Source organism: Schizosaccharomyces pombe (assembly GCF_000002945.2).
Source record: "Schizosaccharomyces pombe strain 972h- genome assembly, chromosome: II".
Classification (NCBI taxonomy): Eukaryota; Fungi; Ascomycota; class Schizosaccharomycetes; order Schizosaccharomycetales; family Schizosaccharomycetaceae; genus Schizosaccharomyces; species Schizosaccharomyces pombe.
The window spans coordinates 1489780-1516646 of NC_003423.3; the positions used below are offsets into that span (position 1 = coordinate 1489780).

Genomic DNA, 26867 nt, shown 5'->3' on the forward strand with positions numbered 1-26867 from the left:
AGTCTTTAATTCATTACAACGTGTATCACCGTGTCATTATATCCAATAAATTCAGAAACCTGAAGAGGAAAGAGAAATAAAGCTCCATATGTCTTTCATTTCCAAATACAATTATAAGTGCAATAGTAAAGAAAACGTTGAAAGCTTGATAAAAATTTCGTTACTATACTAATGCTGTAAAGAAAATGCACCATTGTTTACAGTTCGCTGAAATTAAAACACATATTTACTAGACTTTTGCCGTCCGAGAAATAGATATTTGTTACTTAAATTCATAATTCATTACATTTTATGAGGTTGTTTCAATTGCTACATGCTTTTTATCTAGCTATTTTATTTTCACTATACAGGCTGCATAGATGAGGCAGTTCAATCCAGTCTTATTCACAATCTATTTCATTACCTAGGATAACCATTTTGGATTCATAACTTTTTGGCCTACGATTTATGTAAAAGTTAAATAAATTAAATTGTCGCAGCGCTTTTGCTTTATTTTATTCAAAGAAAATGCGAATACTATTGCTCAACCTTTTTTAATTAAATATTGTTTAAATCCTTTAAACAAAACGATCGGAAAATCTAGCCAGTGTTCCAAGATGAAGATGCAAGTTTCTACTCGAGAATGGATCCTTACATTAAGGCTGGTGCTTTCCAACCCTTACTACACATAAGGTACTTATATTCGTAACGCATTCATCCAAACGTGTAGCTCTTTTAGATTCTATTAGTTTCTTTTTTTTAGAAGATAGTTGTGAATGATTTTTTTACGCGTTTTCACTAAGAATTGTTTTGCTGTACAACCTGACTTGAAAGCTTAAAGATCTTGAAGACATGGATAGTATAGGGGATAATGTAACGGAAATGGATGCTTTTGTTCGAGATCTTACTATGAAACCGTATGCAGAACTGGAGAAACGAAAAGCCGAATTGCATGCTCAAAAATTAAAATTGGTGCAAAAACGCCAGCAACTGTTACGAGACAATTACAATGTATTAGTCGATTATGCTAGGAATCAAGATGCCTTTTATCAACTTCTCGAGAACAGTAGACACGATTTTAAAGAGCTTGTTTTACATACAAATCAGCTATATGAACCTGTCAAGAGAAGCCAAAACTTTCTAACTTCAATTTCAGAGCATTACAGAGATGCAAAACTAATGCATCAAGTTCAGCCGCAATTAAGTAGTATACTGGAATTACCAGAGTTGATGAACGCTTGTATCGAAAGGAATTACTTTTCCGAAACGTTGGAATTTCAAGCACTTGCGTATCGATTAAAAGATCGATTTGGTACAAACTCTATCATTCAAGAACTAATTACTCAAGTTGAAACGCTGGTGGTTAAACTTACTGAGAAACTTATTTTACAGCTACAGAAGCCATTAAAGCTTTACTCATTAATCAAAGTAGTGACCTATCTCCGGGTAACTGCAAAACTGTCCGAAGCCCAATTGAAATACGTTTTTCTTTATTTTTCATGGAAACAACTACAAACAAGCCTTCGAAATTTAGTGCCATTGCTTGACTACAATAATCCTGAGTTGTACTTACGGAGATATATACAGGTCATTCGTGATCGCGCATTTTCTCTCCTTTTTCAATATCAAAGTGTATTCGGTGAGTCATCAAATGATCGTTTAAACGCTGCAGGTACAGTAGATATACCTAATTCCACCAGCACTTCAGCGTCACCTTTTGAAATGGATCCCGAAGGCTTCAATAACTTTGGTCAAAATATTCTTTCGTCCTTCGTTCGTAAACTACAACTTGAAATTTGCTATGTCTTACAAAAATTTATGCCCAATGTTAAAGATTCTACTTCCAAATTCTCACTACTCCTTCAGCTTTATTATTGCAATCAAAGCTTAACGAAAGTGGGAACAGACATTTCTATACCACTCTCCAAAATACTTGGTAGCGAATGGTTAGAAATGATCCATTCTCAATCTTCTGAGAAACAGGCGTAGATATATTTTTTCCTAAAAAAAAAAAAACAAATAATTAATTGTTCTTATTACTCATTTTAAGGGTAAGTGCTAAGCCAAAAACTTACTATCCAATAGGTGTAAACAGTAATGATTGATAAGGATGTTTGTTAAACATCTAGTTAAGAGATTAGCATGTGAGAGGGAATTTAACTATATGAAACTTCAAATATAAATTTCGTCAAATTATTACTGCGTGACTTCTCGTAAAACTAATTCGTCCGTAAGGCCAAGATTTTTTATACAATGGACATATCTGTCAAAATTTACTTTCCGTAAATATTTGAGCATCCTTTGACGTTGATGAACATAGTATCGAAGCATCCTTTTTCCAGTTTGATCTTTTTTATGATTCTTGCAATGATCGCTTAACGCTAAAATTCGACTTGTGTAGACAGCAGCTTGTACTTCAGGACTTCCAGTATCTCGCTCATTTCTAGCAAAGGATTCTACAGCAAGCTGTTTATTATTCAACCTTAAGGTCTTAGAATTCGAATTTTCAATATTAAATATACGGTGAATGCTCTCTTTTCTAAGATCGCTTAATTGACTCATCCTTTCTAACCTTTCAGCAAGTGGATGAAGTCGCTCGAATCCATCTTGATTTGATTCCAAAGATGTATCACTAGAAGGAAATTCGTTAACCTCATTAAGCTTTATAAAATCTTTAGTTTCTTCTGTAGCCGAGGCCCTAATCTTTTCAAATTTCTCTACAATAAGATTGATTGTTTCCATTGATGCAGGAAATTTTATACTACGTATAGGAAAATTTGGTTTCTTTCTTTCCACCAATATTTCGTACGGCTTTAATAATCTCGCTATCCATTCACTCGAATGTCCGATGATAGGGTCAGCTAATGTATCCAAATTTTGCTTTCGCAGCTCTTCCCTTCTTTTCAAATTTTGTTTGCGACGTTGGTTGGCTTTTTGTTTTTTTAAACCTTGTAAAATGCATGTTGTATGAAACTGAGACTTTTTGTTTAATAAAAGGCATTGTTGCATCAAGTTTGTAGACGCCAATTTCCAAGGCTGAAAAGCCCCTTCAAAAAGTCTCATCTTAAATTAACTGAGTAATGTAAAATAAAATGAAAAGTCGTGCTACAATTCGCTCCCTGAGTAAGCTATTAAACACATGCCCTTTTTACAAAGTCGTTGGTTCTGGTGTATGCTTGAAGTATGGGTAAGTGAACTGGGTAAAAAATAATATTAATAAATTGAATGTTAAACGTTATGAAGAAGAAATAAAATTTTCAAATAAAAATTTTAATACTAAATTTAATACTTAATGAGGAAATAATAATCATTATATACCAAAAGATGCGAAAAGGCTTTCCTTTAAAGATTGTAGTTCTTCCAAAGCTCTCAAATGCATTTGTTCATATGCATAAAATAACTGTATAGCTTGTGACCCTTCCTTCCAATTATCAATTAATCGTGATTGTCCAGGAGTATTCATTAAGTCGAGTTGGAAGCATTTATTTTTGAAGATTTGCCATTGAAATGCATACTGTGTATAAATGATAGAATAAGACGACCAGCGTCTCTGATACATTTCAAAGGAATTTAGATAGCTATCTACAGAGGCATTAGTCAGGTTTCTCGGTGCCTCTGGAGGGATGGGTGCCTGGATAGTTGGAACGGATGGAGGTTTGGGCAGCACTTTAGCAACTTCATCATCATCCCCTTCAATGGCAAGGGATCTCAGTATCGACTGAAGCTGGTCATCATACTCAGTCGAGTTAGATGTTGAATCGTTCTCTGCGGACAAGTCATTTAGCTGAGACCGAGTTTGATTTCGAGAAAGAGAAGAAGATTTAGAACGACTTAAGGGCTTAGGGGGTAAAGGTTTAGAAGTGGGATGTCTAAATGGAATTTCAGGTTTTGATGGTGAATTATTATCAGAATGCTCAAGTTTTATTTCAGGTGTGATATCAGTTTGATAAACGGATGGGTGCTCTGGAGTGTTTGGAGAAGTAAAAATAATAGATTCTTCAGATGTATCTTTAAAACGTTCATTATTTGATGAAGAAGAACTTCTTGGAGAGGATTTTGTTATTGAAGAATTTTCAACACCATTGGAATTCAAACCATTGGATATCTCAGACAACGGAGTATAGGTGCGTCGCTTTTCACGAAGCGATTCTAAATACAACTTGGCATTAAATTTATTATAGTTAGGGCCTTTAAAACGAGGACTACTAGAAATTGGATCCACCACGTTTTCAGTAGCATATCCATTCTTCTTAAAAATTGGAGACGTTTTTGGATGCAAATAACCAGATGATATGTAGCTTTTTGAGGTAGATACCTCTTTAAAGCTATTGTTCTTTTCCATTTTTCCGGAAGCGGAAAAAGATCGATGAAGTGAGAAGTTTGTGATATTGTTATCTTTCGAATCTACGTTTTCCCGGTCTTGTTTCTTCTTTTTTTCAGCAAATTTGGTAGCCATTGTGACACTAACCTTGGATGCAACTTTCGTGGAAATATCATTCTTTGGTCCACTTTTTTTTGGACGGAATCGCAGCACCCCATCAGGGCGACCGGCTTCTAGTAATCTTCTTTGATCAAATAACTCTCGAAGCTTTGGATCCTTTAAAACTTCATGAGCTTTTTGTATCAACTGAAACTGTGGAAGAACCTCGGCTTCCCGACCGGGGTTACGATCGGGATGGTATCGTAAAACAAGCTTTAAATATTGCTGTCGAATTTCGACATAACTACTGGTACTTTCCGCTCCAAGGATGGTGTAATAATCCACAAATTCATCATGAAACGCCGTCCTCGCCATTCACGAGCCTTTAAAATATGCGACACCTTTCTTAAAAAGATAAAAAAGTTTGAAATTGGTTTATAAAACTTTTAAATTTCACCCAAGTAATGAAACCTTTGTAACTAACCGATTTTTGAGGTTTTCCTGAAACTGCTCGAAATAGTGTTTTCGACTTAAATTAACTTGTAAAACGTTCGTTCCTTTTTCTTTATTTTCGCAAATATTAGTTAAGAAAAATAAAACGAGTTAAAAATTTTAACGATTAAACTCTACTTTGTATCTTCTATACTTGACTAGAGCAAACAAAGACACCCCTCGAATTTGTGATTTTTACAACTTCATTAGTTTATAGCTTTGCTACGTGTTTTCCGCTTATTAGAACAAGCGAAAGCAAAGCAGATTTTTGCTGTTTTGCTTTTGGTAAGAGTTGATGAACAAAGAAGTAGTGATACTTTGAAACGAATTTGCTAATCTTTTTGAAGAGCCTATTCAATCATCCAAACTTGTCAGCATAAGTCAATAAATTAGATTATTATCTTCATTGTCATCAATTGTGTTTTCTGGATGTTGTTTGAGCTTTATGTTTTGGGGCATTGCTGAGTCTTAATAAACTTCAATGCAGCAGGGTCATTTTACTTCGAATAGTTACCACAGTAAAACTTTAAATAGTTCATCTCTACCTGTATCTTCAAAATTTTCTCACACTAATGATCCTGATGTTGAAGGCGTTGACAATGATAGTTTCTCCAAGGCATTGTGTAACAAAGATTTAGATCCTTCTTCCACTATTCGTTCAGTTATAAGCTCTTTATTAGATTCTTTACAAGATAAAGCGCTCCAACAGTCACCCAACACCTCTTTGTCAAAATTACTGTTGGAAGACCAGGATTTTGGAAGCTTGTGGTTGTCATTAAGTTTTATATTTTGTAACTACTGGCAACCTGCTATGCTGATTTTGGATTCTAAAAGCATTCATCCACTACCATTAACCGATGGTGAAGTTTTACATCGATGGGAATGTGAAGTGGATTCGAATAATAAAACTACGATTGATTTGAAGTATTGGTATTGTTCATGCTCTCAATTCTCTTACAATGCTTTTAATAGCTCGAGATCTTTTGACGAGCCAATGCCCAAAAATGAGCAAGAAACCTGGGGTGGAAGATGTCTTTCCCACCACCCTACGATTTGTTCCCATATTTTAGCTGCTTCGATTTTACGTGCTTGCCATAATCTGGTAATTTAAAAAACGTTAACCCAATTCGTTTAATTGTGACTTGACTATGATATTTAACAGTAAGGGCCGTTTAAATTGCTTTCTCAATGTAAAAGAAGAAAATACGATATGATATTCATACAACGTGATTAAAAAAAAATGTCTTATTCAGATTATGTTATGCTTTAGTTATGATGCAAGTTCATGAACCCTGAACTGGTATAAAAAAGAGAATATTGTAAGTGGAAGACGAAGCTAGCATAAGTGATTAAATGGAAAGTAAATTCCAAAATGTTCATGAAGTAGTATATGTAAAAATAAATGGTAAAGATACTCAAATTCGTTTATGAGCTTTTTCCTCTATTCCAAGATAGATATCTTGGATCGCCTACGCGTCTAGGTTTGATCAAGCAAGCAATACTAAGGATTACACCGCTCGCGGCGCAGAGCCCACCGATAACAAAATAAAGAATTCCTAAAAAGTAGTTCTTTCCTCCAATAACGGATGTTGTTGAAAACATAATAGTTTTCGTTCCTTTATATTCTGTGACAGGAAAGTTATAAGTGATATTCATTTCATAAATGCCAGGTTGAAGTGCAGTAGTAACGTTTCGAAGAGCAAGTTTGCTGAATGTTGGAAGAGCAGCAGCTCTCATCCAAATTTGAAAGGCATCCCATGTAGAAACATCGGGAATATTGTCGTCAGTATATCCATTGGGAAACATTTTTGCCCAATTTGGAGGTGGAACAATTTGGGAAGCATTGTACTTAGTTTTTTTGTATCTTTCTCTATCTTCCGGCCACGCAGTACCATTTGTAGTCATATTGTAAAGTCCAAGGGAATTTGAGCTATCAAAGGATTCGTATCGTAGAAGAGAAGAATAGCTATCGTTGAAAAGCGAGTTTGCGATAATGCCACAGGGGTAATAAGGTTTCCCTTCCTCATTTGCTTCTAACGGCTTGCAGAAACCATAGCTCTTCAGTTGTGCAACAGTTCGTGCTTCGCCTAGCAACTGAAACATATCGGCGCTAACAGTATATCGACGATGGTTTTGATAAAAATTTTTGAGACGATAAAAAGCAAACACGGGACTCGTCATTTCCTCAGGTATTTGGAAACGAAGAGTACATACATCGCCTGATGATTTCCACATCGCTGTTACATTTTTTACATTTTTATATTGGAACTCAATATTCGTGGAAGGAACTTGTTTAAACTCATCGCCTATATTCATGCAATCAGTATAGTCAATTCGCAGCTCTTTGACCTAATAAAATGTTGATTAGCAAATGATCTAGAAAAAATGATATTTTCGGTAACGTTCGGGCTACACGTGTGCTAACACCGACAAAGGATAAGGCTATAATCAGATAAAAATTATTCGCAAATAATCATATCTTTCCAAAATACAGTAATGTATTGCAAAATATACCCAGTTTATCAATTTGAAACATATAGCTCTATGGAAACGCGTGATGCTTAGACTTACCCGTCGACTGGCCACAAACATGCCAGCTCCCAAAGGAGCAAACACTATGCCTAATAAGAATAATAACGGCAAGACTGTCCATGGTGTGAATATAAACTGCCAAGCAGGAAGTGTTTGCTGAACAAACCGAGATTTGTCACTACATACGGATCAGTAAACCAATTTGCCAAAAAACGAATGTAATCAAGACAACTTACGGGCGCTTAAATCTCTTATGCTTTGGTTTTTTAACTATTTCTGTTTGACTCATAGTATATAATCAGGCATTCAACAATGCTTACGAATATGAAGAATGCAAGATTAACTTGGTCCTTGGTAAAAGTGCGAGACTGCGCAAAACTCCATCATCACCTTACTCTCTCGCTGTCACTTGGGTTAGCAGGTTATATGACACAATTTATATGTAAACACAGAGAAAAAAGCATTGATTACAAAAGATATCAAAGTTATTTCATAGTAAATAACTCGTATAGTATTGATTTCCTAAAAGCATTTTTTTTTTGGGTGAAATTTTGAATGACTTATTAAGTTCATTGCTTATAATCGTATATGAAATCGCTAATAGCAGCTGCAGTGAATCAATAAAAAACCTTTCTTATTTTTAATTATGTTAATTATAATTTTTTTGTAGCCGTTTATACACAGTATTCTTGAAAAGATTATTTCAGCCGATGGATTAATGAAATAAATAGCAATTTTCCATGCGGTGAAAAAGGAAATCAAATAATATACCCGCTTGTATTCAAGGTTTTTATAAATCAAATCAGTGGAATATTCACCATCATCAGAAAAAGTTTTTTTAAATAATGAATGACATTCACAAGACACAGGATTCACCGCCGTACCCTTTTTATCCATAAAATTAGAATCATATCATTTTGCTCTTCATGATTTAGTTTATGTTGTTAGAAGGGGGTTTCCAGCGTGGTGATTCAATTTTTATTCTAAGCTTTATAAAGTTTTGTTCGGCGGTTTTCAAAGTAATGTTTAAGAGTGATGAACTTATCCGCTTCTTCACTTCTTTGAGACTTTCAATTACCTGTATAATATCTGTAGATTTGTAGAAACAGCTAAGTATCGCTATATGAATATTGATTACTTACATTGCTCAAGTAGTTTCGTTATAATGTAATGTAATAGATAACAAATTTAAAAAAAAACTGCCTATAAGAATCACTGTATAGCTGAATATTAGTTTAAGAAATTAAGCATACTAGTGGCACCTTTCACCACGAATAGCTCCATGACTGCTGCTAGCATCAAACTTCTCCAACCTTCTTATCGATCTTAACCACTATAATTATCTCACCATCATACGCGGAATTTCATTTATTTGATCAATTGCTTTTTCATTTGCAAAAGGCCAACTATCTAGAAGTATTCTTTCTCTTTCCATTTGTTGTTACCATTACTTCTTGCGTACAGAGCAGATAGAAGTATTAGAATTCATTTATTTTTTGTTAACTGTCTTTTTTACCAAAAAAATTATTTTTTAAGATATTCCCTTCATTCCAAACTTTTCTCTCAATTTATACTCAACATATTTCTTAAATTCCATTATGGCTTATCAAACTCGTGAAGGTCTCCCTAATGGCTGGGTCGCTCAGTGGGATGAACGCTACAAGTGTTACTTTTATGTTAATGAAAGTGATCCCAAAGCAAAGCCGCAATGGGAATGTCCGGTCCGTGGTTTAACTATTCCACCACCTCCTTCGGTGGACCACTCTGCTCCCCCAAGTGGACCGCCTCCTTCTTATTCCAACTCAGCCGCTCCTGCCACTCCTGCCGCTTCTGCTTCTTCTGCTGCTCCTGCTCCTGCTCCCGCAGCTTCCCAAAACAGAGCATACGGGGCCGCTCCACAGCCTTATCCCCCTCAGGGCGGTTATCCTCAACAACCATATTATTATCCCAATCAACCAAATTATTACCCAGCCCAGCCTGCCTACGCACAACCCGTATATGCCCAGCCTGCTACTTCTGCAAGAAGAGGTCGTAGCGGAGTCTTGTCTAATCCCATGGTGACTGGTTTGGGCGGACTTCTTGTCGGTGGTTTGGCTATGCATGAAATGGACGAAGCTTTTGATCGTCCTGAAGAAGTTGTTTATGTAGATGATAATAACTACAACAATTTTGATGATTATGGAGGTAATGACTTTGGCAATGATTTCTTTTAAGGGAATTTCATGCATCGATTATGTTATTGAGTTCAACTGCATTATTGACAAGTGTTTCTCGCAAGAAAAATTACATTAGATGAACGATTAATACATATTTTACTGCAGAAATATAAGATCATTCATTTTACACCTGTGTGTACACGGGGATAGTTCATTAGTGTGGTTAACTCGAAAGTCTTCGTCGTAAATGAATATTGACTTATTCAATGCTGTTCCCTAGTAATAGTTATTATTTATATTAACTTTTTTTTACCTTTTCTCCTTCGCAATGCTTTTTATCTATCTGGATTTTTTTTATGACTCTGTAACTTCTGACATACACACGGATTCTGCTTGTTTTTATAAGTGTGATATTTATTTATTTATTTTTCTTTTAAATAAAAAAAAATGTTTTGTTTTCTTTGCGAGCAGGTGGAGAAGTCTTTGACAGTTTTTACAATTTCACATTTATCTTAAAGGGTTAGTCTATAAATATTAGACAACTCAGGATAATCCAACCTACCGTAAATTTATTTATTTAATAATAGCACTTTTTTGACTGATATTCACATTTACAATTTTTTAATTCACGGTTATACAATGTCTTCAGATGATGTTTTGATTATGTAGTTCTTCATATCTGATCACCTAGTATAAATTGCAAGTAATGAGTTATGTCCTACTTTTCTAATTTCATTTTTGATAACAGTATAATTCATAAGTTAGAAACATGAAGCGCTAGCCCTAAGTTCGGTTTGATAATAGTCCTCTGCGTTTCCACTAGTCTATCGCTAGTTGAGCAAGCTTACCCACAGCACAACACAACATAAGCAAATTTGTATAAACGTATTTTGAGATCATTCTCGCATCTCTATTAACAGATATTAGAAAAATTATTTTCCAAAAAACATACCGCTAGGTTGCTTCTTTTAGTGGTTTGCAATGGAGAATTATCAAAAAGTCGAAAAAATTGGGGAAGGTAGGTGTAACTGAGGAAGCTATGACTTATCCAATTTCTTTTCTGTCACGTATACTGACTAATGCTAGGAACCTATGGCGTTGTTTATAAAGCAAGACATAAATTGTCAGGGCGTATTGTGGCCATGAAAAAAATTCGCCTTGAAGATGAATCTGAGGGAGTTCCTAGCACAGCTATTCGTGAAATTTCGCTTCTTAAAGAAGTGAATGATGAGAATAATCGATCAAATTGTGTTCGGTAAGTTTTTACTTGACGGATGCATGGGAAATGTTTACATTGATAAAACTTTGTTTCTAACCCTTTTTTAAGACTTTTGGATATTTTACATGCTGAATCAAAGTTGTATCTTGTTTTTGAGTTTTTAGACATGGATTTGAAAAAATACATGGACCGAATTTCAGAAACTGGGGCCACTAGTTTAGATCCGAGACTTGTTCAAAAGTTTACCTACCAGCTAGTGAACGGTGTAAATTTTTGCCATTCTAGAAGAATCATTCATCGCGATTTAAAACCACAAAATTTGTTGATAGACAAAGAAGGCAATTTGAAGCTAGCAGATTTTGGACTTGCGAGGTCATTTGGTGTCCCTTTGCGGAACTATACGCATGAGGTATATTTTTTTTCTTACTTGGCTGTATGACTTTATTCCCAAAAAATTTGGAATATTGACTGACGGTCTTTCAGCATTAATTTGTGTCGCTAACCGTTTAGATTGTCACTTTATGGTATCGTGCTCCTGAAGTATTGTTGGGATCAAGACATTATTCCACTGGGGTTGATATTTGGAGCGTTGGATGTATTTTTGCTGAAATGATTCGACGAAGTCCATTATTTCCCGGTGACTCTGAGATCGACGAAATTTTTAAAATTTTTCAAGTTTTAGGTACCCCAAACGAAGAAGTATGGCCTGGAGTCACGCTTTTGCAAGATTACAAATCCACATTTCCTCGTTGGAAACGCATGGATTTGCATAAAGTTGTTCCCAATGGTGAAGAGGACGCTATTGAATTACTCTCTGTAAGATTTTGCATTACCATCTATTTAAGACTAATTACTAACCATTTTGTCAAGGCTATGCTTGTTTATGACCCTGCCCATCGCATTAGTGCAAAACGAGCTTTGCAACAAAATTATCTTCGTGATTTTCATTAATTTTCGTCTCTTATTATTAAACCTTTAAAAACGCTATCCTTGACTTTATCTGTACTTTGCTGTGTTTCTTGATATCAGTTATTAACAAATTACCTCAATTTATAAACCGAAAATATTTATTTTCCTCCTTCTTTTTCGAATCTTGGCGTTTGTTCAAAACATACTCAAACAATGGGCAATTTACAGGGCATATAAAAAACACTGACATATTGAGCTTGCCATTAAATGTGAATTTAGTAACGTTTTTAGTTCTGTTCCCTTTACTGTGTCTTTATTGTAAATATCACTTTAAATGCTTTCTTTGACTGTCAAGGGAATTATCGCCGTTCTTTTTACAAAAGCAGGCTCTGAGTGTTTAAATCTATTTTTCTTTCATTCCTGATAAAACTGAAGCCTTTTAATCTCCCTTTTTCTTACTTACTCTTATCCTTTGTTTTCCAGTTTTTTAATCCTCATTTATACTATATTCTATTTACATATTTTTTATACTTAAGTATTAAAAAAGGTGTATATTCTTTAGACTTTAGTTTTTAGTGTTCGTGTTTGCTCTGAACATATAAACTGCACTTACTTAGATGTATTTAGTATCAAAGAGGTGAATTAATTTTACGAGCAAACGGTAAAAGAACGTAAATGTGCTTATTGTTCAACAGACATACGTGTTTATTAAATTTTACAAGATGAAAGTGATATGAATATTTGTATTTCACACTATATTGAACGCTAAGCGAGCATCATTTACAGCTTAAGTCTATACCTAGAGCGTTTGGAAAAATTCAAAATTAATAAATCGTATAAACAAGAAGTAAAACTAAACAGCGCAGGAGAAACCACTAGATGCATGGATACATACTAACGATTGAACCTGGCAAAGTGTAATTGGACAGAATGAAACGAGACATATTGGAAATATAACGTCTAAAGATGAAACGCAGGACAAATTTGTTTGGAGGCTTGAGAGGAATGAAAAGGGAGCAAATACATGGAGGGAAGAGCATTTCCATTAAACTGCGCATGCACATTTTACTTTCCATGCTTTAATCATAGAAAAAGGTAACCAATTAAATAAAATAAATCCTTAGATTGTAAAAAGAAACGAAAACACAAAAATGATTAAATAATTTCTTCCTCCTCGGGATATTTTTCCTTTGTACGAATCAAGAGCTGTTTATTGATATGAGGCAATACACCACCGCCCGCAATTGTAGCACGAATTAAAGTGTCCAACTCCTCATCACCTCGAATAGCAAGTTGAAGATGTCTAGGTGTGATACGTTTGACCTTCAAATCTTTTGCCGCGTTTCCCGCAAGTTCCAAGACTTCAGCGGTCAAATATTCAAGGACTGCAGCACTATATACAGCACTTTTTGCACCGACGCGCATATTATTTTGAGTTTTTGCCTTTAAAAAGCGTCGAACACGTCCAACAGGAAATTGTAAACCAGCGCGAGCTGAATGCGACATTTGACCGCGTTCGCCGATTTTAGAACCTCCCTTACCTCCAACATGTTTACCTTTACCGCCTCCAGACATCATTTTGAATCGATTATTGCAATTGCAAAAAGCGAATGTTTTGTGTGTTAGGGAGAAGGCAGATTCGTGAACGCGAGGTGCGTGTCTTAATATCATAAAGCCGCGTACAGAGGGGCTGTACCTTTAAACATCAAGTTTTCGAATTTCTAACAACAGAGGATAAATTTATAGAATATTGACAAAGGATGAAACGTTTTTTTAATGTATAAAAAAATCAGCTAAATTCTTGAAACGTCTCATATTTGCATACTCTCATATTGTGGGTTTAATATTCATAGATGTAAGTTTATAAATACCCTTATATAATTTATTTAATCAAAAACTTATTTGATCCTTAGGTTTTCGCCTTTTCTTGAACATCCATAGGTGTATGGAGGCCAAACACCTTTGTACTAGTTTACTCAAACTTTTGGGTGCACTGCGGTATGTCGTACATTGTTAAGCATTATAAGAAATGGTTACAGTATTCGTTAATTGCTCTTACGTAGATACGGTACATGTCGTCAGTTTATTTACATCAAGAAAACCAGAGAATGCCTAACTTATTGACATGTTAACATTTGTAGTCAAATAACTGAAGGGTCGGTGCCTAATAATCTGTATAGCAAATGATTCAAATAGTTTTTTACTTTAGAGCTATATTAGTTTGTTCATGCTTTTTGCCTGATTGCAGGTTGTAGTTCTACTAAACTATATTCAACCATTTATCTTGAACAAAATCCTATGTCAACAAAAGACTTTTAAATAAATAAACTGCACTATTATTTAATTGTTATTGTCGAAAGCGATCAGTAACAGCAGATTAAGAAACTACTTTTTGACCAGCCAACTTGTCGAGTATTAAAACTAGCATTAGTATATATAATTTAATAAATACATTCCGACGATACTGCCTCTATGGCTTAGTGGTACAGCATCGCACTTGTAATGCGAAGATCCTTGGTTCGATTCCGAGTGGAGGCATATACATTATATTATATTCTTTTTCATGCGGAAAAAAGATTTCAAATTTTTGGGTATGATATTAATATGACTGTAACGTTAATAGCAAAGTGAGTGTTAATAATGATAAAATAGCAGCAAAATCTCTTTTCCGAGTAAGACGTTTTCCAGTCTAAATTTGGAGTCTGCAGTTGTTTCGCAATTCTTAATGTATGGTTATACTAAATACAAACTTTAAAGCTCTGATTTATGTTTGCAATAAACTAAAATAAAAGCACAAAAACCTTTACCCATTAATTTCAAACAACTTATAAACTACCGGTAAACTTTTTTTCTAACCTTTATAATTTATAAACTAGAATGTTTAATGTCTACGGCCATACCTAGGCGAAAACACCAGTTCCCGTCCGATCACTGCAGTTAAGCGTCTGAGGGCCTCGTTAGTACTATGGTTGGAGACAACATGGGAATCCGGGGTGCTGTAGGCTATTTTTTTATATCCGTCTTTCTTACTACTTGCCTAACAAGTCATGATGTACTCTCAAAATATGTTTGCATGCCTTGTAATATTGGTTATGGATAGCTCCTTCTGGACTTGATCTTTTGTAGCCAAGAACAATGGGTATAGACTCTGACCTTGTGATGTTGTAGCCACAGATTATAATAGGTATTTTCAAGTACAGTAACAAAAATCTTCTAGTTTTTTTTTAGAAAGGATACACCAAGTATAAGCAAATTCAGGAATTGTTGATTAAACTGTCAACTTCGGTAAAACTTTGGGCATAAGTAGTGTGGGAGCAAGTTTAACTAAAATTCTATTCAGATGTCGAATCCAAACCGCTAATTTTGCTCAACTAGCTTTTCATAAAAACCAATTCATAGTTTCATACTAATAAAGACGATTGTTTACTTTAAAACATACGTCGTAAGAACATATATTGCTTTATCGAAAGATAACAAATGTTAAGCTATTATATTATTTAACTATAGCGCAGATTTCGCTTCCTTTACTTAAAAAAGACATGTGACTTGTAGAAGCTTGGAGTGAATACGCAAAGGTACCTACTTAGACATTCGCGTCTCTCTTAGCTGTCAACATCAACAAACTGGCCCCGTATTGAACAGTATCTTACTTGTCGAAGGATTTGACTAAGAAAATTTTATTTCTTTATAGCAATATTCCGTTTTCGCTTAGAAGATTCTAGTCAATTGCCCTATTCTACTTACGCTTTACAGTAGTATCAGAAGACCTGAGTGGGATTTTGCTGCTAGTAGAGGCCATTCAAGTTAACTCCGTTTTGCAACATTTTAAAAGTTTTTGAATTGAATATAAATATCAATTGTTTGATTCCTTTTAGGATTTAATCTTTTCTTTTTATTTTTGTTTCGATTGAATCTTGGATTCCTGTCTATCATGTTTTGGTGGAAAAGTGCTACTAAATTCACATTCTCAAAGCGTGGACCGTGTGTCTTTCGCTATTTGAGTACTCTTGAAGGAACAACTGTGAGGCCTAAAAAAAATAAATTTTTAGTTGGATTGCTTTCTGCCGTTCCAATTGTCACGTTTGCTTTAGGAACTTGGCAGGTAAAGCGACGAGAATGGAAAATGGGTATCATCAATACACTCACGGAAAGGCTTCAACAGCCCGCAATTTTATTACCGAAAACTGTTACGTACGTTAAGTTAACATATACACAAATTGCACGTTTTGCAATTGAACTGTCGTTTTTTACATTAAGCTAACATAATCACTTAGAGAGCAAGATACAAAAAAACTTGAGTGGACTAGGGTTTTGCTTCGTGGTGTGTTTTGTCACGACCAAGAAATGTTGGTCGGTCCAAGAACGAAGGAAGGCCAACCTGGCTATCACGTAGTAACCCCATTTATTTTAGACGATGGGCGTCGAATTTTAGTCAACAGAGGATGGATTGCTCGATCATTTGCTGAACAGTCTTCTCGAGATCCTAGTTCTTTACCTAAAGGTCCAGTGGTCATTGAAGGTCTTTTGAGACAACATACTGATAAGCCAAGATTTATGATGAAGAATGAGCCTGAAAAAAATTCTTTTTACTTCTTAAATGTTCGTGAGTTTGCACAATTGAAAGGAACTCTCCCCATTTTGATAACAGAACTACAACCATCGCTTACACCGTTGCAAGAAGCCGATCATGTTAAGAGAGGCTTGCCTCTTGGTCATCCTCTAAAAGTTGAAATTTTCAACAGTCATACAGAATATATTATCACTTGGTATTCTCTAAGTGTGGTATCAGCTATAATGCTTTACGTCTATTTTAAGAGAGGTTCAGGCACATCTTCTCTGAATTCTGCATACGAAAGAAGCAAGATTCTAAACAACAAACGATTATAAAAAATTTTCATATTTATAAGTTTCTAAATATTATCTACCTAAAATTTTACAAATTTTGGAAGCTTGCTTACTGCGTCCGTCGTTTGAATGTATGAATCGATCATTCCTTCACCAACTTGTTTTGCAAACTTCGGATCGTAAGGAACCTATTATTAGGAAGTTAGTTCTCATGCCTATAATTTTAATGCTCTATAATCATCACGTACCTGAGTTTCAGATAAATTGCTCAGCCAAGAGTTTGACAACAATTCTGATACATATTTTCTGGCGGCCTTCTTTTTATGCTTCGTAATTCCAGAGATACTTCCTAATTTGTTACTGCTGATGTTTTTAAGAAGTTGGTATTGTCTGGTAAATTCTTTTTTCTTGGTAGCTGACACGTGATATAGGAAGCTGTTTAGACAAGTGATAAGGTCATTTATGATCTATAATTCGGTTAGTTTAGAAATTTTTATATCATTTTTTTTAAAAAAAAAAACCAGTTTGGTAAACTTACTTCAGTGTACTTTGTCAATTGACTTAAAGGCGTGGAGTTCTCATAATCGAATGACTCAATTAAATTTTCAATCGTTTCGAACGAGGAATTTTCGTAGTCTCCGTTCTTGACCTTTACCGAAAGTAATCCCAGTTGGATCAATAATTTCATATGAACAATTTCTTCCGAAGTTAATTGCTTCGATAAATCATTGTTTTCGCACAAAACTTCCATTTCCTTAGCACTTAAAACGGCCTTTTCAAAATCGCCGTTTACTATGCTGTCTTGAACGAGAGAATGACCAATGACAGTCAAATGGATCCAAAGCGTGTCCGGTTTAGGCGAATTTCTTAAACTTTCTTCAACTGTTGGCAATTTATCAGATCCATAATCTGCAAAGACCTTTAAATCTCGATTATCTTTCGGAGATGAACATTTGGGAAGATACTGTTTGGGTGGTTTAAAAGCGGTAAGATAATGTATCCTAGCCCGCTCGACCAAAGAAATGCTTTTCCAGGTACTGTGGTCTAAACGGGATCGGAAATTACGCATATCTTCGATTTGAGAGTAAGCACCATCTTCATAAGCCATAGAAATCATCTCTGGTGTTTCAAACTCATTCGAACCATATATTTTGAGACTTGAGTTAATATAGTGAGAAGTAACAGAAGATGGATAATAGGTAGTAGCACGAGTCAAGAGATAATGATCAAGGGTATCGTTTTGAATTTGCTTAATGGACATAGTGTCGTAAACTTTAGCAGCAGCAGGGAAGCCTCCATCAAGAAGAAGATATAAACGAATAAGGGGTAGCTTTAAATGAAAGTTATGTTGACTATAAGTAATGCCTTTTTCTAAAAGACAGATTGCGTCAAAAATTAAAGCTTGTTTTTCGGCAGGTTTTAAATCCTTATTCCCCTCCCACATATATATCAATGAATGAACTGCTAATAACAAAGCTTCATAACCGTGCGTAAAGTCAGTGGGTAATAAGCCTTTACTTAAAGACAAACCCTTTTCAAATGCGACGAAGCATCTACGCACGTAATCGACAACCGATTCTGCAGTAAACGACTCAAAGAGCAAAAAATGGATCTTCAGAAGCAAAACCTCAGCATATAATTTATCGACTTTTTGAGACTACGACGAGTTAATATTGAAAGATGAATAAATACTTACTTCATTGGATTCACCTAGATCAGCCAACTTAAATGCATCTAATAACCGGTGTTGTGCATCAACATTCAGCTTCAATAGATAAGGTCTCAAATCTTCAAAAACAATTGGTTTCATATACAGCTTTTTGATATAGCCAAGTAATGCTGATTCGTGTTCTTCAGGAAAAAACCGTGCGCTGGCTTCAATCCAAAGTAAATGAAGATTTCTTTTTGTGCTGCTGGTTGACAACGCTTTCAATATACAATCCTTTAATGGGACTAATCTATGGAGAAGTTAGTAATAATGCAAAAAAAAAAACTTACTTTGAATCATCATTGGAAGCACTATCCAGCAAAGCTTTGCAAACCTTCCAATCAGTATTCCCAGTTTGGAAAAGAGAAAGCGAAAACGTGAATAAAGAATCCCAACGCGCACAGGAAGCAAGCAATTCAAGCTTCCTCAAAAGAAGGTCGGCGTCAGCATCAACAAAGCGATCAGCATCTTGATGTATTAAAGCATCTAACGCTCTGTCCTTGTCTCCCACTAAAAGCAACACGTCTAAATAAAGATGAAACTCCTCACAAGAATCGATATAACCTGTTGGTTTTTCGAAAATGAGTTTAGCAGTTTTTTCAGCTAGTGCTTTCAGCAAACGTTGTTCAACCTCATTTTCCGACTTTTTGGACAAAAGATACAAAGATGAGATAACCCATAAGGTATGTTTCCTAGAAGGAAAGTTCTTTTGCAATTCTACAGCAGCCTGAGGAGTTAGTAAAAAAAAAACAAATTAAGATCTTACCTTTCTTTGGTGAGACAATGATTTGATGCGAATAGATGCTTTGAAGTAAGCTAATAAGTTTTTTTCCTGCTTTCCATAAGTTTGCAAGAACTTTTCCCAAAATACAAACGATTCTTCTCCTTCAAATAGTTAATAACTTAAAAGTAAGAGGGTAAAAACAAGTCCATTGAGAAATAAAACGTTGCACTTGAATCATCAAGCTACGAAAAGAACAAAGATCGTTTTTCTTAAGCAAAGTTTAACCGATCAAATAACTAAAGCCTTTATCTCAAGGAAATAGTAGAATATTCAAAATAAAAAATACGACCAAAGTGCTATCAACATTTATGTTCATCTGTTCAATAGAACCTAATTATACTTACCCTTCTTTTGATCATCATAAACAGCTTGTATAATGTCTAAAAGTTCCAAGCTGTTGATGGGAGTCGATTTTAACGGTTCTAAAAGTGCTAGAGCCTCGGGACCACGTCCTGCCTGAGCCAAGGATAACGCTGAATAAACCTAAAAAGGATGTTAACAGCTAAAAACATAACTCGATTACTTACAATTGTTGATTCTTTACTCCCAGAACGACGCATTGTAGTAGGCAATGAAATTAAAGCCCAAACAGTAGTCAGAAGTTGGTAGGTGTTGCAGTCAAATTATTATTCTACAGAGGAGAATATTATAGCCAGCGTGGTAGAATCTGGATATATATCTACTGCAAAAGTGTAATTGCATTGGTTTAAAGGGTATACTATGGTTAAGTAATATATTCACAGCTGTACAATTTACAGTCATAACTAAAACTTCCTTAAGCCGTAAAGAAATACCTGGTGTTGTAAAATTTGTTGTATATCCACGGCATGGTCATATAATGTGATTTTGTGCTCAAATAAATATAAAATATGCATAATTTTTGTACATTTAATTTGAGAAACCCATCTTTTGTTGAGAGGCTGTCAATGAATAGCAGTTTCATTGAAAAGCAGCGGGATGACCAGAAAAGTATTTTACAATGGCAAGGGAGTAGAAAGCTAGCGTAATATTCAGAAAGCTAGGTAATTGAGCAATCCTTTAATTCATTGCTAAGCATGCTAGGTAAACGCAGTAAACCTTTCAGTTTTCATTTAGGTATAAGGCTGTTTAATGAGTATCTCCACTAAATTTAAAGATCAAAACTCAGTATCAATTCTTAAAAGTTTTATTTTATTTAATAATCATATACTTCTCATAATCTTTCAATTTTTTCCCCATTTTGATGATATTTTTATTAATCCTACAGTAAGCTCTATGATATCGTTATTCTTCAAATAGGCTGGTCAGCACGTGGACGGTGTTACTTATCGTTAAATAAATCGTACTAAGGAGGTGCGATGTAAATGATATGCTTGTCAAGTATTAACTGCTCTCCACCAACCGCCGGTTTAACTGATTATTGTTGAAAAGCGCAGACGAAGTTTAGAGAATTACTAGCGTATTTTAAATTTAATCAACGGACTATTTTTTATTCCTTTGAGATCCGACTTTATCGCTTTGCTTCTAATTTTCCAAAATTCAGTCTATCTACGCGATCCAGCCCTGTTTGCGTAAATTTCATATTATTTTTCTTTAAACGTTTGGCTTTAAAGAGGCGCTTTTTTTTTGTTATTTTCTCTGTATAAAAGGTTACATTCGCCGATAGGTTTAATTTCATGACTTGTATTTGTTTTAAATCAGAAACGTTTTATTGAGTTAGAGTTCACAATTGTTAACATCTAACTATCCGCAATTATTTTTTTATTCATAAATAGGATATGCAGCCTTTGCAGTTATCCCCTATAGAACAGCAGGAGTTTGACCGATTGCTTGAGTCTCTCCACCCAGAACAGAAAGATTTAATCCCAGGAAGTGTTATTGGACCTTTTCTTTTGAAGTTTGGTCTTCCTCAAAAGATATTAGCAAAGGTATGTTTAATTCATTCCTCAATCAAAAGCTTTGGGATAGCAGTTTTTATCTCTTAAAGTTTAGAGTTTAAATCTAAGAGTGGAATGTTATAAATTAAAGCGTTGCACTTTCTAAAAGAAAAAATATATATCTAACTGCCAATTTATTAGATATGGGATTATTGTGATCAAGAGGATAAGGGATCACTTGATCGTAATCAGGTTTATGCTTGTTTTCGATTAATTTCTCAGGCTCAACGTGGAGCAACTTTGCAAGAGCTAGATTATAATAAAGGTATGAAAATGCGTTAATAGTTAGCTATATTCTAACATTAATCAGCCGGAGATCCTCCAATTTTACCAAAACAAGCTAAAGACGACCATCATATTAAGCGTTCATCTTCAGAAACGGCTGATTTTACCCCTTTCCGTATCCCCATTAACCCGGACGAGCGTTCCGAATATGAAAAGGAGTTTCGTGAAAATCTTCGAGGACATGAAGATTCAGCAAGGCCAGGCTGTATGCCAAGTTCAATTGCAAAACCTATTCTTTTAAAATCTTCACTTCATTACGCCGTACTCGCTCAAATATGGAATCTTGCTGATTCTGCCCATGTTGGGTACCTTGAAATGTATCAATACGTTATTGCAAGACATTTAGTTGCAATATGTAAACAATACAACTTGATTCATCTTCCACGCTCTTTGCCCGCTGATGTTATTGAATCCGCAAAAAGTGAAACCCCAGCAATGAATACAAATATTGAACAAGGTGTTACTCAGCCATCTTTAGTGAATACTGAGCAACTCTCTCATCAACAAAGCATATCCTCTACCAAGTCTTCTAAATTGGATGAGATTTCCGCAGATAATAATGCTCAATCTGCTGTTGACAACAAGTACTCATCACCCCCACAAACAATTGATCCTCAAGCTAATATAAAAGCCTTAATTACTCCCGAAGATCGGTCTAATTTTTATCAATTATTTTCTAAGATTGACAATGAAAACAAAGGATATATCGTGGGCGGTGAAGCGGTACCTTTTTTTATGGCATCTCATTTAGACTCTGAAGAGCTTGCTCGTATATGGGATACAGTCGACACTCAAGATAGAGGTTATATTGACAAAGATGAATTCGCTGTAGCTATGGAAATTATAAAGTTACGACTCTCAGGTAAATCTCTTGCAAGCATACTTGCATATGACGATAACCCGACTGAACCAACTATGCAACAAAATCTGGTTTCTGATGATACCAATGCTAGCACTGCTGTACCGGTAGCTTTTACAAACGATAATGTATCTAATGTTCCACTATCGGTGGCTGATAATGAGCCAAATAGCACTTTGAATCTATTAGCCTCCAGTGATACAGCTGCATTTGAACCCACTGCAGTGTCTTTACATGAAAATCCCTCTTCATCTTTGGAAGATTTACAATCTGCATTTCAGAACACTTCTTTCCAAGACCAAGTATCTACACAAAATCAAGCCAATACTGCAGATATAAGTCAAAATACTGAAAGTGGCTCTTCAACGCAAGGCCAAATGTTTGGAATCCCTCCTACGACCCAATCTATTCCATTAAAAATGGCAGGCTTTCCAGGAGGGGTCAACAGTTCGCTGACAGATATCAAAGAAGAAGAGGCCGTATCAGAAAATGCCCCCCAACAAGAAGAGAGAAGCTTTGAACAGATCAAGACATCAATTCATATAGCTCCTGAGAATATCAGCGCTATCGAAGAGTCAAAGTCTGTGCCATTACCTACCTCTTTTGCAACGACTATCCCAGGATCTACATCTGCAGCTCTTGATGATCAACAAACAACAGAGGCACCTTTTGAAGAACCGGATGAACCAGCTCATGAGCCAACTGAAGAAGAGCAAGAAGAAATGAGAAAACTCGAGGAGAAAATTGAGTCAACCAAATATGGTTTGGAAACTATTCAAACGAGCGGCAAAACCATTAAGCAAAGAATAGAGCAAAAGAAAACGAGGTTGATGATACTTAGAGAAGAGCTTCAAGAGTTGGATGCAATAAAAGAAGAAGCTCAAAAACAGATTTCTCAAAGCTTAATAGCAGACCAGCAATTAAGCACCCAAATTGGTAGTGTGGGCATGGGTAAAAAGCAGGCAGTTAAAGAGTTACGTAAACTGCAAGCCAAAATCGATAGTATAATAGCTGACTCAATGTCTCCAATGGGTACGGGAGCGGTGAACTCACCTGCTATAAAGCCACAGGTTACACCGGCTCCTCCTACTCCTGCTCCCACTCCTGCTGTAAAACATCACCCACCACCACCACCAGTAAGATCTTCAATTTCGCCATCGATGCCTCCAGCACCACTTACGCATGCCAACTCTTCTACCCCAATGAATTATGTTAGCCAACCTGAAAGTCCCCCACAAAGTTATGAATCAATCCAAAACGACAACGAATTGTTACAAGAACTACTTTCAATGGGCTTTCCCAGAGAGAAAGCTGTGATAGCTTTAGAAGCTACTAACTATGATGTGAACGAAGTAAGCGATTCAGATAGCAAACTCTCATGTTCAAAGTACATGTGCAGCTTTACTTTTATTTATTCTGATTTTACAAGCAACATTACTAACAATTACAGGCCGCGAATATATTACTTAGCTCAGTTTAGTGTATGTGAGAATCAATCAATTATGACATTTAGACTTCAACCATTTCACGTAATCTACGAATTGTAGAACGTGCGCTAGTAGCGGCAGCGGTAGTTACAGTCCAAGCACCACCAGCTAGAGTTTTAGAGCAACCTTTACCGGAACACTTCCAGATACCTATACATAAACGTTAGAAATAATTCCACACAAATCTAAAGATCCCAATGACTAATACATACCAGCAGCAGTGCGCTTGACAGTCAAACGGCCGCAGAAAGGACATTGGTAACGAGAGTGTTGCTGAACTTCGATTTTGCGAACATCACGACGCAAAGATGCACCGTAGCGTACACCGTACTTGCCAGTGACACCAACCTTTTTGGTACGCTTGGTCATTGTGTTGTTGACAAGTTACAAAATTGGTTTCAGATGTTCCTACTCGCAGGTGGATTACCGTGACTGTTTTCACTAATAGGGTAGGGTTGTTTGGTTAACACACTCTGCGTCGCTAATTTATTAAACGCATCTGTGTAGTTCACTAATTATTTGCAAAAGTTTATTTACTTTTACAATCATGTTAAAAGATTTACAGCATGCTTGAAATATAAATAAATTAAATTTACTATTTATATTTTTGTTCATTTAGTTTATCGGTTTGTCTTAAATGAAACTTGTAGCGACAAGTAAATATATATTAAACTAAGTAATAAAAAGATCAAATTATTAAATGAAAAGCTAAAAATTAAGGCGCTCAAGCAGTTATTTGAGAATAACAAAGTATCAATTTTCACTTTCTTCACTATTTTCAATATTAGTTTAAAAGGTGAAGCAAAACGTGTACAACAATCATTTAGGTCATAAACAGTTAACATAAGAGATATAAAAGACATTCTAAAATTGGAGAAGTAAATTCAGAAAAATTAATGTTTTAAAACTCATCGTGCCTTCATTAACAATGGGGATTAGTAATAGAACAAAAGTATGGAAGCATTAACAGAAGTGAACGATGAAACATATGTATGCGTGATTATTGAAAGAATTTGAAGCCTTAAAATATTCAAAGTTACTAGAATACATCATGAAAAATGAACATAGCTAACTTAGTACCAGGTGTACTTGAGTCAGTAAACTACTTTCATTTTTCGTTTTTATGCTCTAAAATTGAAGCCTCTTTCAAAATTTGGCTCGCAAAATCTAGAGACAAGTTCTTTCCTGTTACCAATTTATAAATCGAAGATCCTACCGCTTTCGCAAATGGTGTTTGTTTTTCGAGGTTGCTCAAAAACATAAGCTGCTCAGGCAAAGGTTGGTTCTCTTGAATTGGAAACTTTTCGGAAGCGGAAAATACCAACTGTAAGACTTGAGAAAAATCGATCAATTTATTATGATAATGGGGAATGACTTTTACTAAAGCTTCAGCGCAAGAACTATTGGTTTGAAAAAATGACAAAGATTTTAACCAATTAATGTAGAGATCATTTTTATCAGTAGTTAAGGAAGCTAGCGGGTTATGTGAATCAGAAGCGTTAAGCTTTTTAGTTGGTAGCTCATTTTCTCTGGATTCACGTTGACGATCAGAGGCTTTTCTTTTACGCGACGAACCTTGCATATTAAAATCATTGGCATTCCCTAAATGAAAATGGGCTCCATGGTCTGATAAATGAGTGCGATCTTCAAAATTTTGGTTGTATACATACGAAGATTTCTCCAAATGCTTACTTCGAGGCCCTGTATCTCTATTATCGTAATGTTCTCGTTTGGACCTATATGAATCTGAACGACTATCTGGATGGTAAGAATCATATCGTCGATGATGATTCGATGATCTTGAAACCTGAGTGTTTTTCGGTTTGTCGTAATCCTCTTGTTGTGAAGGCCTATTGAAATTGTCAAGATTTATACTCTCCGCCCATTCGTTTTTGTAATGTTTTGTATCATCTGTAGAGCTCCAAGAACCATTAGTTTCGCCCCAACCATCATCCAGGTTTCCCCATGAAGCTTCAGGATCATCGGGGGCAAACCAAGAGGATTTTGCTTGATACTTCGGACGAAATTGTGGATCGCTATTCGAATCAAGCTCCATAAACATCGACGTATCGGTATGATCAAGAGACTTAGAAGATTCACGAAATCCAGTAGAATTATCATCCCAGCCAACAGACTTAGAGTCAGAACTGCGAATATCATTTTCACGAAGTGAAATGCTTTCATGCAGTCTAGAAGATGACTCTATTATTGAATCAGAAGTAGAGTTGTCCCACGATTCAATCTCCATGCTTCCTGAGCTTTTATCTAAAAACTTGTTTCTGCTTTTCCGATGTTTGCTTTTTTTCGTTTCTATAGGTTTTTCAAATTCAGTAACGGAGTTCTTTCTTAGTTGTTTCGACTTCACTGGCTTCTCCTTTCCATCCGTAACGAGTGGAAACTCAACATTAGATGATGTGTATTTTTTTGAAGCTCTTACCTCCTTTGTGACTCCAGAGGAAGTATGGGTTGCCTTTGCTTTAGCAGGACTGTTCTTAAGTTGCTGTGGGAAGTCAACAGCAGCCAGCAATTTCCTCTGCGATAGCATTTCAGAGCGGCAGTAAACTGCTTCTTCAGCTAGTTCCTGCCTTTTTTCTCTCCTATTTTTTAGATTAGAAAGCCAATGTTCAGTGAATAATTCGTGAACTCGCTCTAGCGAAACAGTTGCTGATCGCCGAGATGTTCCATGATTTTCGGGAAAGTCTGAAATACAAGCTAAAAACGGTAAACTTGGAAGATATTTTTTGATTCCTTTCTCCATTAAAATCGTAGCTCAAATAGGATCAAAAGCTCTCATTAAATTATAGTGGTTAGGAGTAAGTTAAGAAGTTTGATGAGTATGTGTAACATTAGATAGTAAGGATATTAATCGAGATACATACAGGTATCTTTTTTCTGAAATTTTGTATTTGCAAATAATTGAATCCTAAAAAACCCAATTTAAAGTACACCTACGTGAAATTGAAAAGAGTAGCCAGTTTCAATTACTTAAATGCTGAAACTTGAACATGAAACGTTACGGAACATAAGTATTTCTTATCCCTTGACCTCTTCATTAAAGGAAAATAAGCATTTTGATACTCTTAGTTAATAATCTTGTTCAAGCGTTGCAATAAACATTTCAAATCAGTCAAAAATAAGAGGAGAAATAAGTTCAACAGCTTTTGTTAATTAATACGTGAACCAAAAATTAACACGAAAGTTAATTTTGTGGCTTCTCAGCATTGCTTTGTGTTTACATTTTTTGTTTATTGTACAGAACTGGGTTAGTAAATAACC

General features: G+C 35.4%; 13 protein-coding genes, 17 long non-coding RNA genes and 2 other non-coding genes across 32 annotated transcripts, besides 1 other annotated feature; 16 read left to right on the plus strand and 16 right to left on the minus strand.

Annotated features, from left to right (window-relative positions):
- Positions 1–28: 28 nt before the first annotated feature.
- On the plus strand, positions 29–757 carry SPOM_SPNCRNA.1437. The gene has a single exon (NR_150320.1). It is a non-coding gene; the product is annotated as a non-coding RNA, possible alternative UTR (long non-coding RNA).
- SPOM_SPNCRNA.5209 lies at positions 358–940 on the minus strand. The gene has a single exon (NR_194565.1). It is a non-coding gene; the product is annotated as a non-coding RNA (long non-coding RNA).
- On the plus strand, positions 661–2918 carry cog8 (COG complex subunit Cog8). The gene has a single exon (NM_001021517.4). The coding sequence runs from the start codon at positions 832–834 to the stop codon at positions 1966–1968; it is 1137 nt and encodes a 378-aa protein (NP_595623.2). The 5' UTR covers positions 661–831; the 3' UTR covers positions 1969–2918.
- Positions 942–1220, minus strand: SPOM_SPNCRNA.5210. Its single transcript, NR_194566.1, has one exon. It is a non-coding gene; the product is annotated as a non-coding RNA (long non-coding RNA).
- On the minus strand, positions 1800–3146 carry mrps28 (mitochondrial 37S ribosomal protein uS15m). The gene has a single exon (NM_001021518.3). It carries the CDS (start codon positions 3040–3042, stop codon positions 2176–2178), a length of 867 nt encoding a protein of 288 aa, NP_595624.1. The 5' UTR covers positions 3043–3146; the 3' UTR covers positions 1800–2175.
- A 126-nt stretch (positions 3147–3272) lies between these two features.
- On the minus strand, positions 3273–5648 carry rsp1 (random septum position protein, DNAJ domain protein Rsp1). The gene has a single exon (NM_001021519.3). It carries the CDS (start codon positions 4772–4774, stop codon positions 3290–3292), a length of 1485 nt encoding a protein of 494 aa, NP_595625.1. The 5' UTR covers positions 4775–5648; the 3' UTR covers positions 3273–3289.
- sws1 (SWIM domain-containing Srs2-interacting protein 1) lies at positions 5051–6232 on the plus strand. Its single transcript, NM_001356225.2, has 2 exons — positions 5051–5176; positions 5239–6232. The coding sequence occupies exon 2, from the start codon at positions 5373–5375 to the stop codon at positions 6000–6002; it is 630 nt and encodes a 209-aa protein (NP_001342994.1). The 5' UTR covers positions 5051–5176; positions 5239–5372; the 3' UTR covers positions 6003–6232.
- ivn1 (aminophospholipid translocase regulatory protein Ivn1) lies at positions 6145–7776 on the minus strand. Its single transcript, NM_001021521.3, has 3 exons — positions 7660–7776; positions 7463–7601; positions 6145–7240 (listed from the first exon to the last, which is right to left on the minus strand). Exons 1-3 carry the CDS (start codon positions 7710–7712, stop codon positions 6317–6319), a joined length of 1116 nt encoding a protein of 371 aa, NP_595627.1. The 5' UTR covers positions 7713–7776; the 3' UTR covers positions 6145–6316.
- SPOM_SPNCRNA.5211 lies at positions 7318–7838 on the plus strand. Its single transcript, NR_194567.1, has one exon. It is a non-coding gene; the product is annotated as a non-coding RNA (long non-coding RNA).
- A 46-nt stretch (positions 7839–7884) lies between these two features.
- Positions 7885–8615, minus strand: prl24. Its single transcript, NR_150655.1, has one exon. It is a non-coding gene; the product is annotated as a non-coding RNA, poly(A)-bearing (long non-coding RNA).
- A 74-nt stretch (positions 8616–8689) lies between these two features.
- On the minus strand, positions 8690–9488 carry SPOM_SPNCRNA.5212. The gene has a single exon (NR_194568.1). It is a non-coding gene; the product is annotated as a non-coding RNA (long non-coding RNA).
- On the plus strand, positions 8724–10219 carry wwm1. The gene has a single exon (NM_001021522.3). The coding sequence runs from the start codon at positions 9022–9024 to the stop codon at positions 9634–9636; it is 615 nt and encodes a 204-aa protein (NP_595628.1). The 5' UTR covers positions 8724–9021; the 3' UTR covers positions 9637–10219.
- SPOM_SPNCRNA.1438 lies at positions 10207–11019 on the minus strand. Its single transcript, NR_150321.1, has one exon. It is a non-coding gene; the product is annotated as a non-coding RNA (long non-coding RNA).
- cdc2 (cyclin-dependent protein kinase Cdk1/Cdc2) lies at positions 10429–12316 on the plus strand. Its single transcript, NM_001356226.2, has 6 exons — positions 10429–10464; positions 10507–10597; positions 10666–10834; positions 10907–11207; positions 11309–11614; positions 11669–12316. The coding sequence occupies exons 2-6, from the start codon at positions 10561–10563 to the stop codon at positions 11747–11749; spliced, it is 894 nt and encodes a 297-aa protein (NP_001342995.1). The 5' UTR covers positions 10429–10464; positions 10507–10560; the 3' UTR covers positions 11750–12316.
- On the minus strand, positions 11896–12236 carry SPOM_SPNCRNA.5213. The gene has a single exon (NR_194569.1). It is a non-coding gene; the product is annotated as a non-coding RNA (long non-coding RNA).
- Positions 12317–12423: 107 nt separating the features above from the next.
- On the minus strand, positions 12424–13665 carry pht1 (histone H2A.Z-like protein Pht1). Its single transcript, NM_001021524.4, has one exon. The coding sequence runs from the start codon at positions 13280–13282 to the stop codon at positions 12863–12865; it is 420 nt and encodes a 139-aa protein (NP_595630.3). The 5' UTR covers positions 13283–13665; the 3' UTR covers positions 12424–12862.
- Positions 12765–13486, plus strand: SPOM_SPNCRNA.5214. The gene has a single exon (NR_194570.1). It is a non-coding gene; the product is annotated as a non-coding RNA (long non-coding RNA).
- A 111-nt stretch (positions 13666–13776) lies between the features above and the next one.
- On the plus strand, positions 13777–14003 carry SPOM_SPNCRNA.5215. The gene has a single exon (NR_194571.1). It is a non-coding gene; the product is annotated as a non-coding RNA (long non-coding RNA).
- Positions 14004–14173: 170 nt separating this feature from the next.
- On the plus strand, positions 14174–14245 carry SPOM_SPBTRNATHR.06. The gene has a single exon. It is a non-coding gene; the product is annotated as a tRNA-Thr (tRNA).
- Positions 14246–14552: 307 nt separating this feature from the next.
- On the plus strand, positions 14553–14719 carry SPOM_SPRRNA.33. Its single transcript, NR_151419.1, has one exon. It is a non-coding gene; the product is annotated as a 5S ribosomal RNA (ribosomal RNA).
- Positions 14588–15113: a sequence feature (RNA overlapping with rRNA (SPOM_SPNCRNA.5216) was converted to a misc_feature.).
- A 205-nt stretch (positions 15114–15318) lies between these two features.
- Positions 15319–19672, plus strand: shy1 (cytochrome c oxidase assembly protein Shy1). Its single transcript, NM_001021525.3, has 2 exons — positions 15319–15898; positions 15982–19672. The coding sequence occupies exons 1-2, from the start codon at positions 15639–15641 to the stop codon at positions 16592–16594; spliced, it is 873 nt and encodes a 290-aa protein (NP_595631.1). The 5' UTR covers positions 15319–15638; the 3' UTR covers positions 16595–19672.
- Positions 16103–16462, minus strand: SPOM_SPNCRNA.5217. Its single transcript, NR_194572.1, has one exon. It is a non-coding gene; the product is annotated as a non-coding RNA (long non-coding RNA).
- On the minus strand, positions 16606–19664 carry naa25 (NatB N-acetyltransferase complex regulatory subunit Naa25). Its single transcript, NM_001021526.3, has 8 exons — positions 19572–19664; positions 19389–19527; positions 19027–19145; positions 18551–18987; positions 18249–18510; positions 17091–18209; positions 16801–17019; positions 16606–16740 (listed from the first exon to the last, which is right to left on the minus strand). The coding sequence occupies exons 1-8, from the start codon at positions 19602–19604 to the stop codon at positions 16633–16635; spliced, it is 2436 nt and encodes an 811-aa protein (NP_595632.1). The 5' UTR covers positions 19605–19664; the 3' UTR covers positions 16606–16632.
- A 251-nt stretch (positions 19673–19923) lies between the features above and the next one.
- SPOM_SPNCRNA.351 lies at positions 19924–20500 on the plus strand. The gene has a single exon (NR_150752.1). It is a non-coding gene; the product is annotated as a non-coding RNA (long non-coding RNA).
- On the minus strand, positions 19930–23444 carry SPOM_SPNCRNA.5218. The gene has a single exon (NR_194573.1). It is a non-coding gene; the product is annotated as a non-coding RNA (long non-coding RNA).
- Positions 20420–24184, plus strand: ucp8 (UBA/EH/EF hand domain protein Ucp8). The gene is made up of 4 exons (NM_001021527.3): positions 20420–20951; positions 21102–21225; positions 21271–23456; positions 23555–24184. Exons 1-4 carry the CDS (start codon positions 20802–20804, stop codon positions 23582–23584), a joined length of 2490 nt encoding a protein of 829 aa, NP_595633.2. The 5' UTR covers positions 20420–20801; the 3' UTR covers positions 23585–24184.
- rpl4302 (60S ribosomal protein eL43) lies at positions 23551–23972 on the minus strand. Its single transcript, NM_001021528.3, has 2 exons — positions 23804–23972; positions 23551–23741 (listed from the first exon to the last, which is right to left on the minus strand). The coding sequence occupies exons 1-2, from the start codon at positions 23958–23960 to the stop codon at positions 23614–23616; spliced, it is 285 nt and encodes a 94-aa protein (NP_595634.1). The 5' UTR covers positions 23961–23972; the 3' UTR covers positions 23551–23613.
- Positions 24185–24226: 42 nt separating the features above from the next.
- On the minus strand, positions 24227–26400 carry tas3 (RITS complex subunit 3). Its single transcript, NM_001021529.3, has one exon. The coding sequence runs from the start codon at positions 26347–26349 to the stop codon at positions 24700–24702; it is 1650 nt and encodes a 549-aa protein (NP_595635.1). The 5' UTR covers positions 26350–26400; the 3' UTR covers positions 24227–24699.
- On the plus strand, positions 24900–25308 carry SPOM_SPNCRNA.5219. Its single transcript, NR_194574.1, has one exon. It is a non-coding gene; the product is annotated as a non-coding RNA (long non-coding RNA).
- SPOM_SPNCRNA.5220 lies at positions 25434–25746 on the plus strand. Its single transcript, NR_194575.1, has one exon. It is a non-coding gene; the product is annotated as a non-coding RNA (long non-coding RNA).
- Positions 25957–26453, plus strand: SPOM_SPNCRNA.5221. Its single transcript, NR_194576.1, has one exon. It is a non-coding gene; the product is annotated as a non-coding RNA (long non-coding RNA).
- Positions 26454–26504: 51 nt separating this feature from the next.
- SPOM_SPNCRNA.5222 lies at positions 26505–26825 on the minus strand. Its single transcript, NR_194577.1, has one exon. It is a non-coding gene; the product is annotated as a non-coding RNA (long non-coding RNA).
- Positions 26826–26867: the final 42 nt, after the last annotated feature.

What these genes read in the sequence shown, in the direction of transcription:
- cdc2 (NM_001356226.2), top strand. Translation starts at nt 10,561, where the DNA reads ATGGAGAATTATCAAAAAGTCGAAAAAATTGGGGAAG. An exon ending in AGTCGAAAAAATTGGGGAAG is followed by an intron (nt 10,598 to 10,665) that starts GTAGGTGTAACT and finishes GACTAATGCTAG; the next exon opens with GAACCTATGGCGTTGTTTAT. An exon ending in ACGCTATTGAATTACTCTCT is followed by an intron (nt 11,615 to 11,668) that starts GTAAGATTTTGC and finishes CATTTTGTCAAG; the next exon opens with GCTATGCTTGTTTATGACCC.
- tas3 (NM_001021529.3), bottom strand. Translation starts at nt 26,349, where the DNA reads ATGGAGAAAGGAATCAAAAAATATCTTCCAAGTTTACCGTTTTTAGCT.
- wwm1 (NM_001021522.3), top strand. Translation starts at nt 9,022, where the DNA reads ATGGCTTATCAAACTCGTGAAGGTCTCCCTAATGGCTGGGTCGCTCAG.
- ivn1 (NM_001021521.3), bottom strand. Translation starts at nt 7,712, where the DNA reads ATGAGTCAAACAGAAATAGTTAAAAAACCAAAGCATAAGAGATTTAAG. An exon ending in CATAAGAGATTTAAGCGCCC is followed by an intron (nt 7,602 to 7,659) that starts GTAAGTTGTCTT and finishes ATCCGTATGTAG; the next exon opens with TGACAAATCTCGGTTTGTTC. An exon ending in TGTTTGTGGCCAGTCGACGG is followed by an intron (nt 7,241 to 7,462) that starts GTAAGTCTAAGC and finishes ACATTTTATTAG; the next exon opens with GTCAAAGAGCTGCGAATTGA.
- rpl4302 (NM_001021528.3), bottom strand. Translation starts at nt 23,960, where the DNA reads ATGACCAAGCGTACCAAAAAGGTTGGTGTCACTGGCAAGTACGGTGTA. An exon ending in TGTCAAGCGCACTGCTGCTG is followed by an intron (nt 23,742 to 23,803) that starts GTATGTATTAGT and finishes GTTTATGTATAG; the next exon opens with GTATCTGGAAGTGTTCCGGT.
- sws1 (NM_001356225.2), top strand. Translation starts at nt 5,373, where the DNA reads ATGCAGCAGGGTCATTTTACTTCGAATAGTTACCACAGTAAAACTTTA.
- shy1 (NM_001021525.3), top strand. Translation starts at nt 15,639, where the DNA reads ATGTTTTGGTGGAAAAGTGCTACTAAATTCACATTCTCAAAGCGTGGA. An exon ending in TTATTACCGAAAACTGTTAC is followed by an intron (nt 15,899 to 15,981) that starts GTACGTTAAGTT and finishes ATAATCACTTAG; the next exon opens with AGAGCAAGATACAAAAAAAC.
- ucp8 (NM_001021527.3), top strand. Translation starts at nt 20,802, where the DNA reads ATGCAGCCTTTGCAGTTATCCCCTATAGAACAGCAGGAGTTTGACCGA. An exon ending in AGAGCTAGATTATAATAAAG is followed by an intron (nt 21,226 to 21,270) that starts GTATGAAAATGC and finishes AACATTAATCAG; the next exon opens with CCGGAGATCCTCCAATTTTA. An exon ending in CTAACTATGATGTGAACGAA is followed by an intron (nt 23,457 to 23,554) that starts GTAAGCGATTCA and finishes TAACAATTACAG; the next exon opens with GCCGCGAATATATTACTTAG.
- mrps28 (NM_001021518.3), bottom strand. Translation starts at nt 3,042, where the DNA reads ATGAGACTTTTTGAAGGGGCTTTTCAGCCTTGGAAATTGGCGTCTACA.
- cog8 (NM_001021517.4), top strand. Translation starts at nt 832, where the DNA reads ATGGATAGTATAGGGGATAATGTAACGGAAATGGATGCTTTTGTTCGA.
- pht1 (NM_001021524.4), bottom strand. Translation starts at nt 13,282, where the DNA reads ATGTCTGGAGGCGGTAAAGGTAAACATGTTGGAGGTAAGGGAGGTTCT.
- rsp1 (NM_001021519.3), bottom strand. Translation starts at nt 4,774, where the DNA reads ATGGCGAGGACGGCGTTTCATGATGAATTTGTGGATTATTACACCATC.
- naa25 (NM_001021526.3), bottom strand. Translation starts at nt 19,604, where the DNA reads ATGCGTCGTTCTGGGAGTAAAGAATCAACAATT. An exon ending in CATTGTCTCACCAAAGAAAG is followed by an intron (nt 18,988 to 19,026) that starts GTAAGATCTTAA and finishes CTAACTCCTCAG; the next exon opens with GCTGCTGTAGAATTGCAAAA. An exon ending in AATTGACAAAGTACACTGAA is followed by an intron (nt 17,020 to 17,090) that starts GTAAGTTTACCA and finishes ACCGAATTATAG; the next exon opens with ATCATAAATGACCTTATCAC.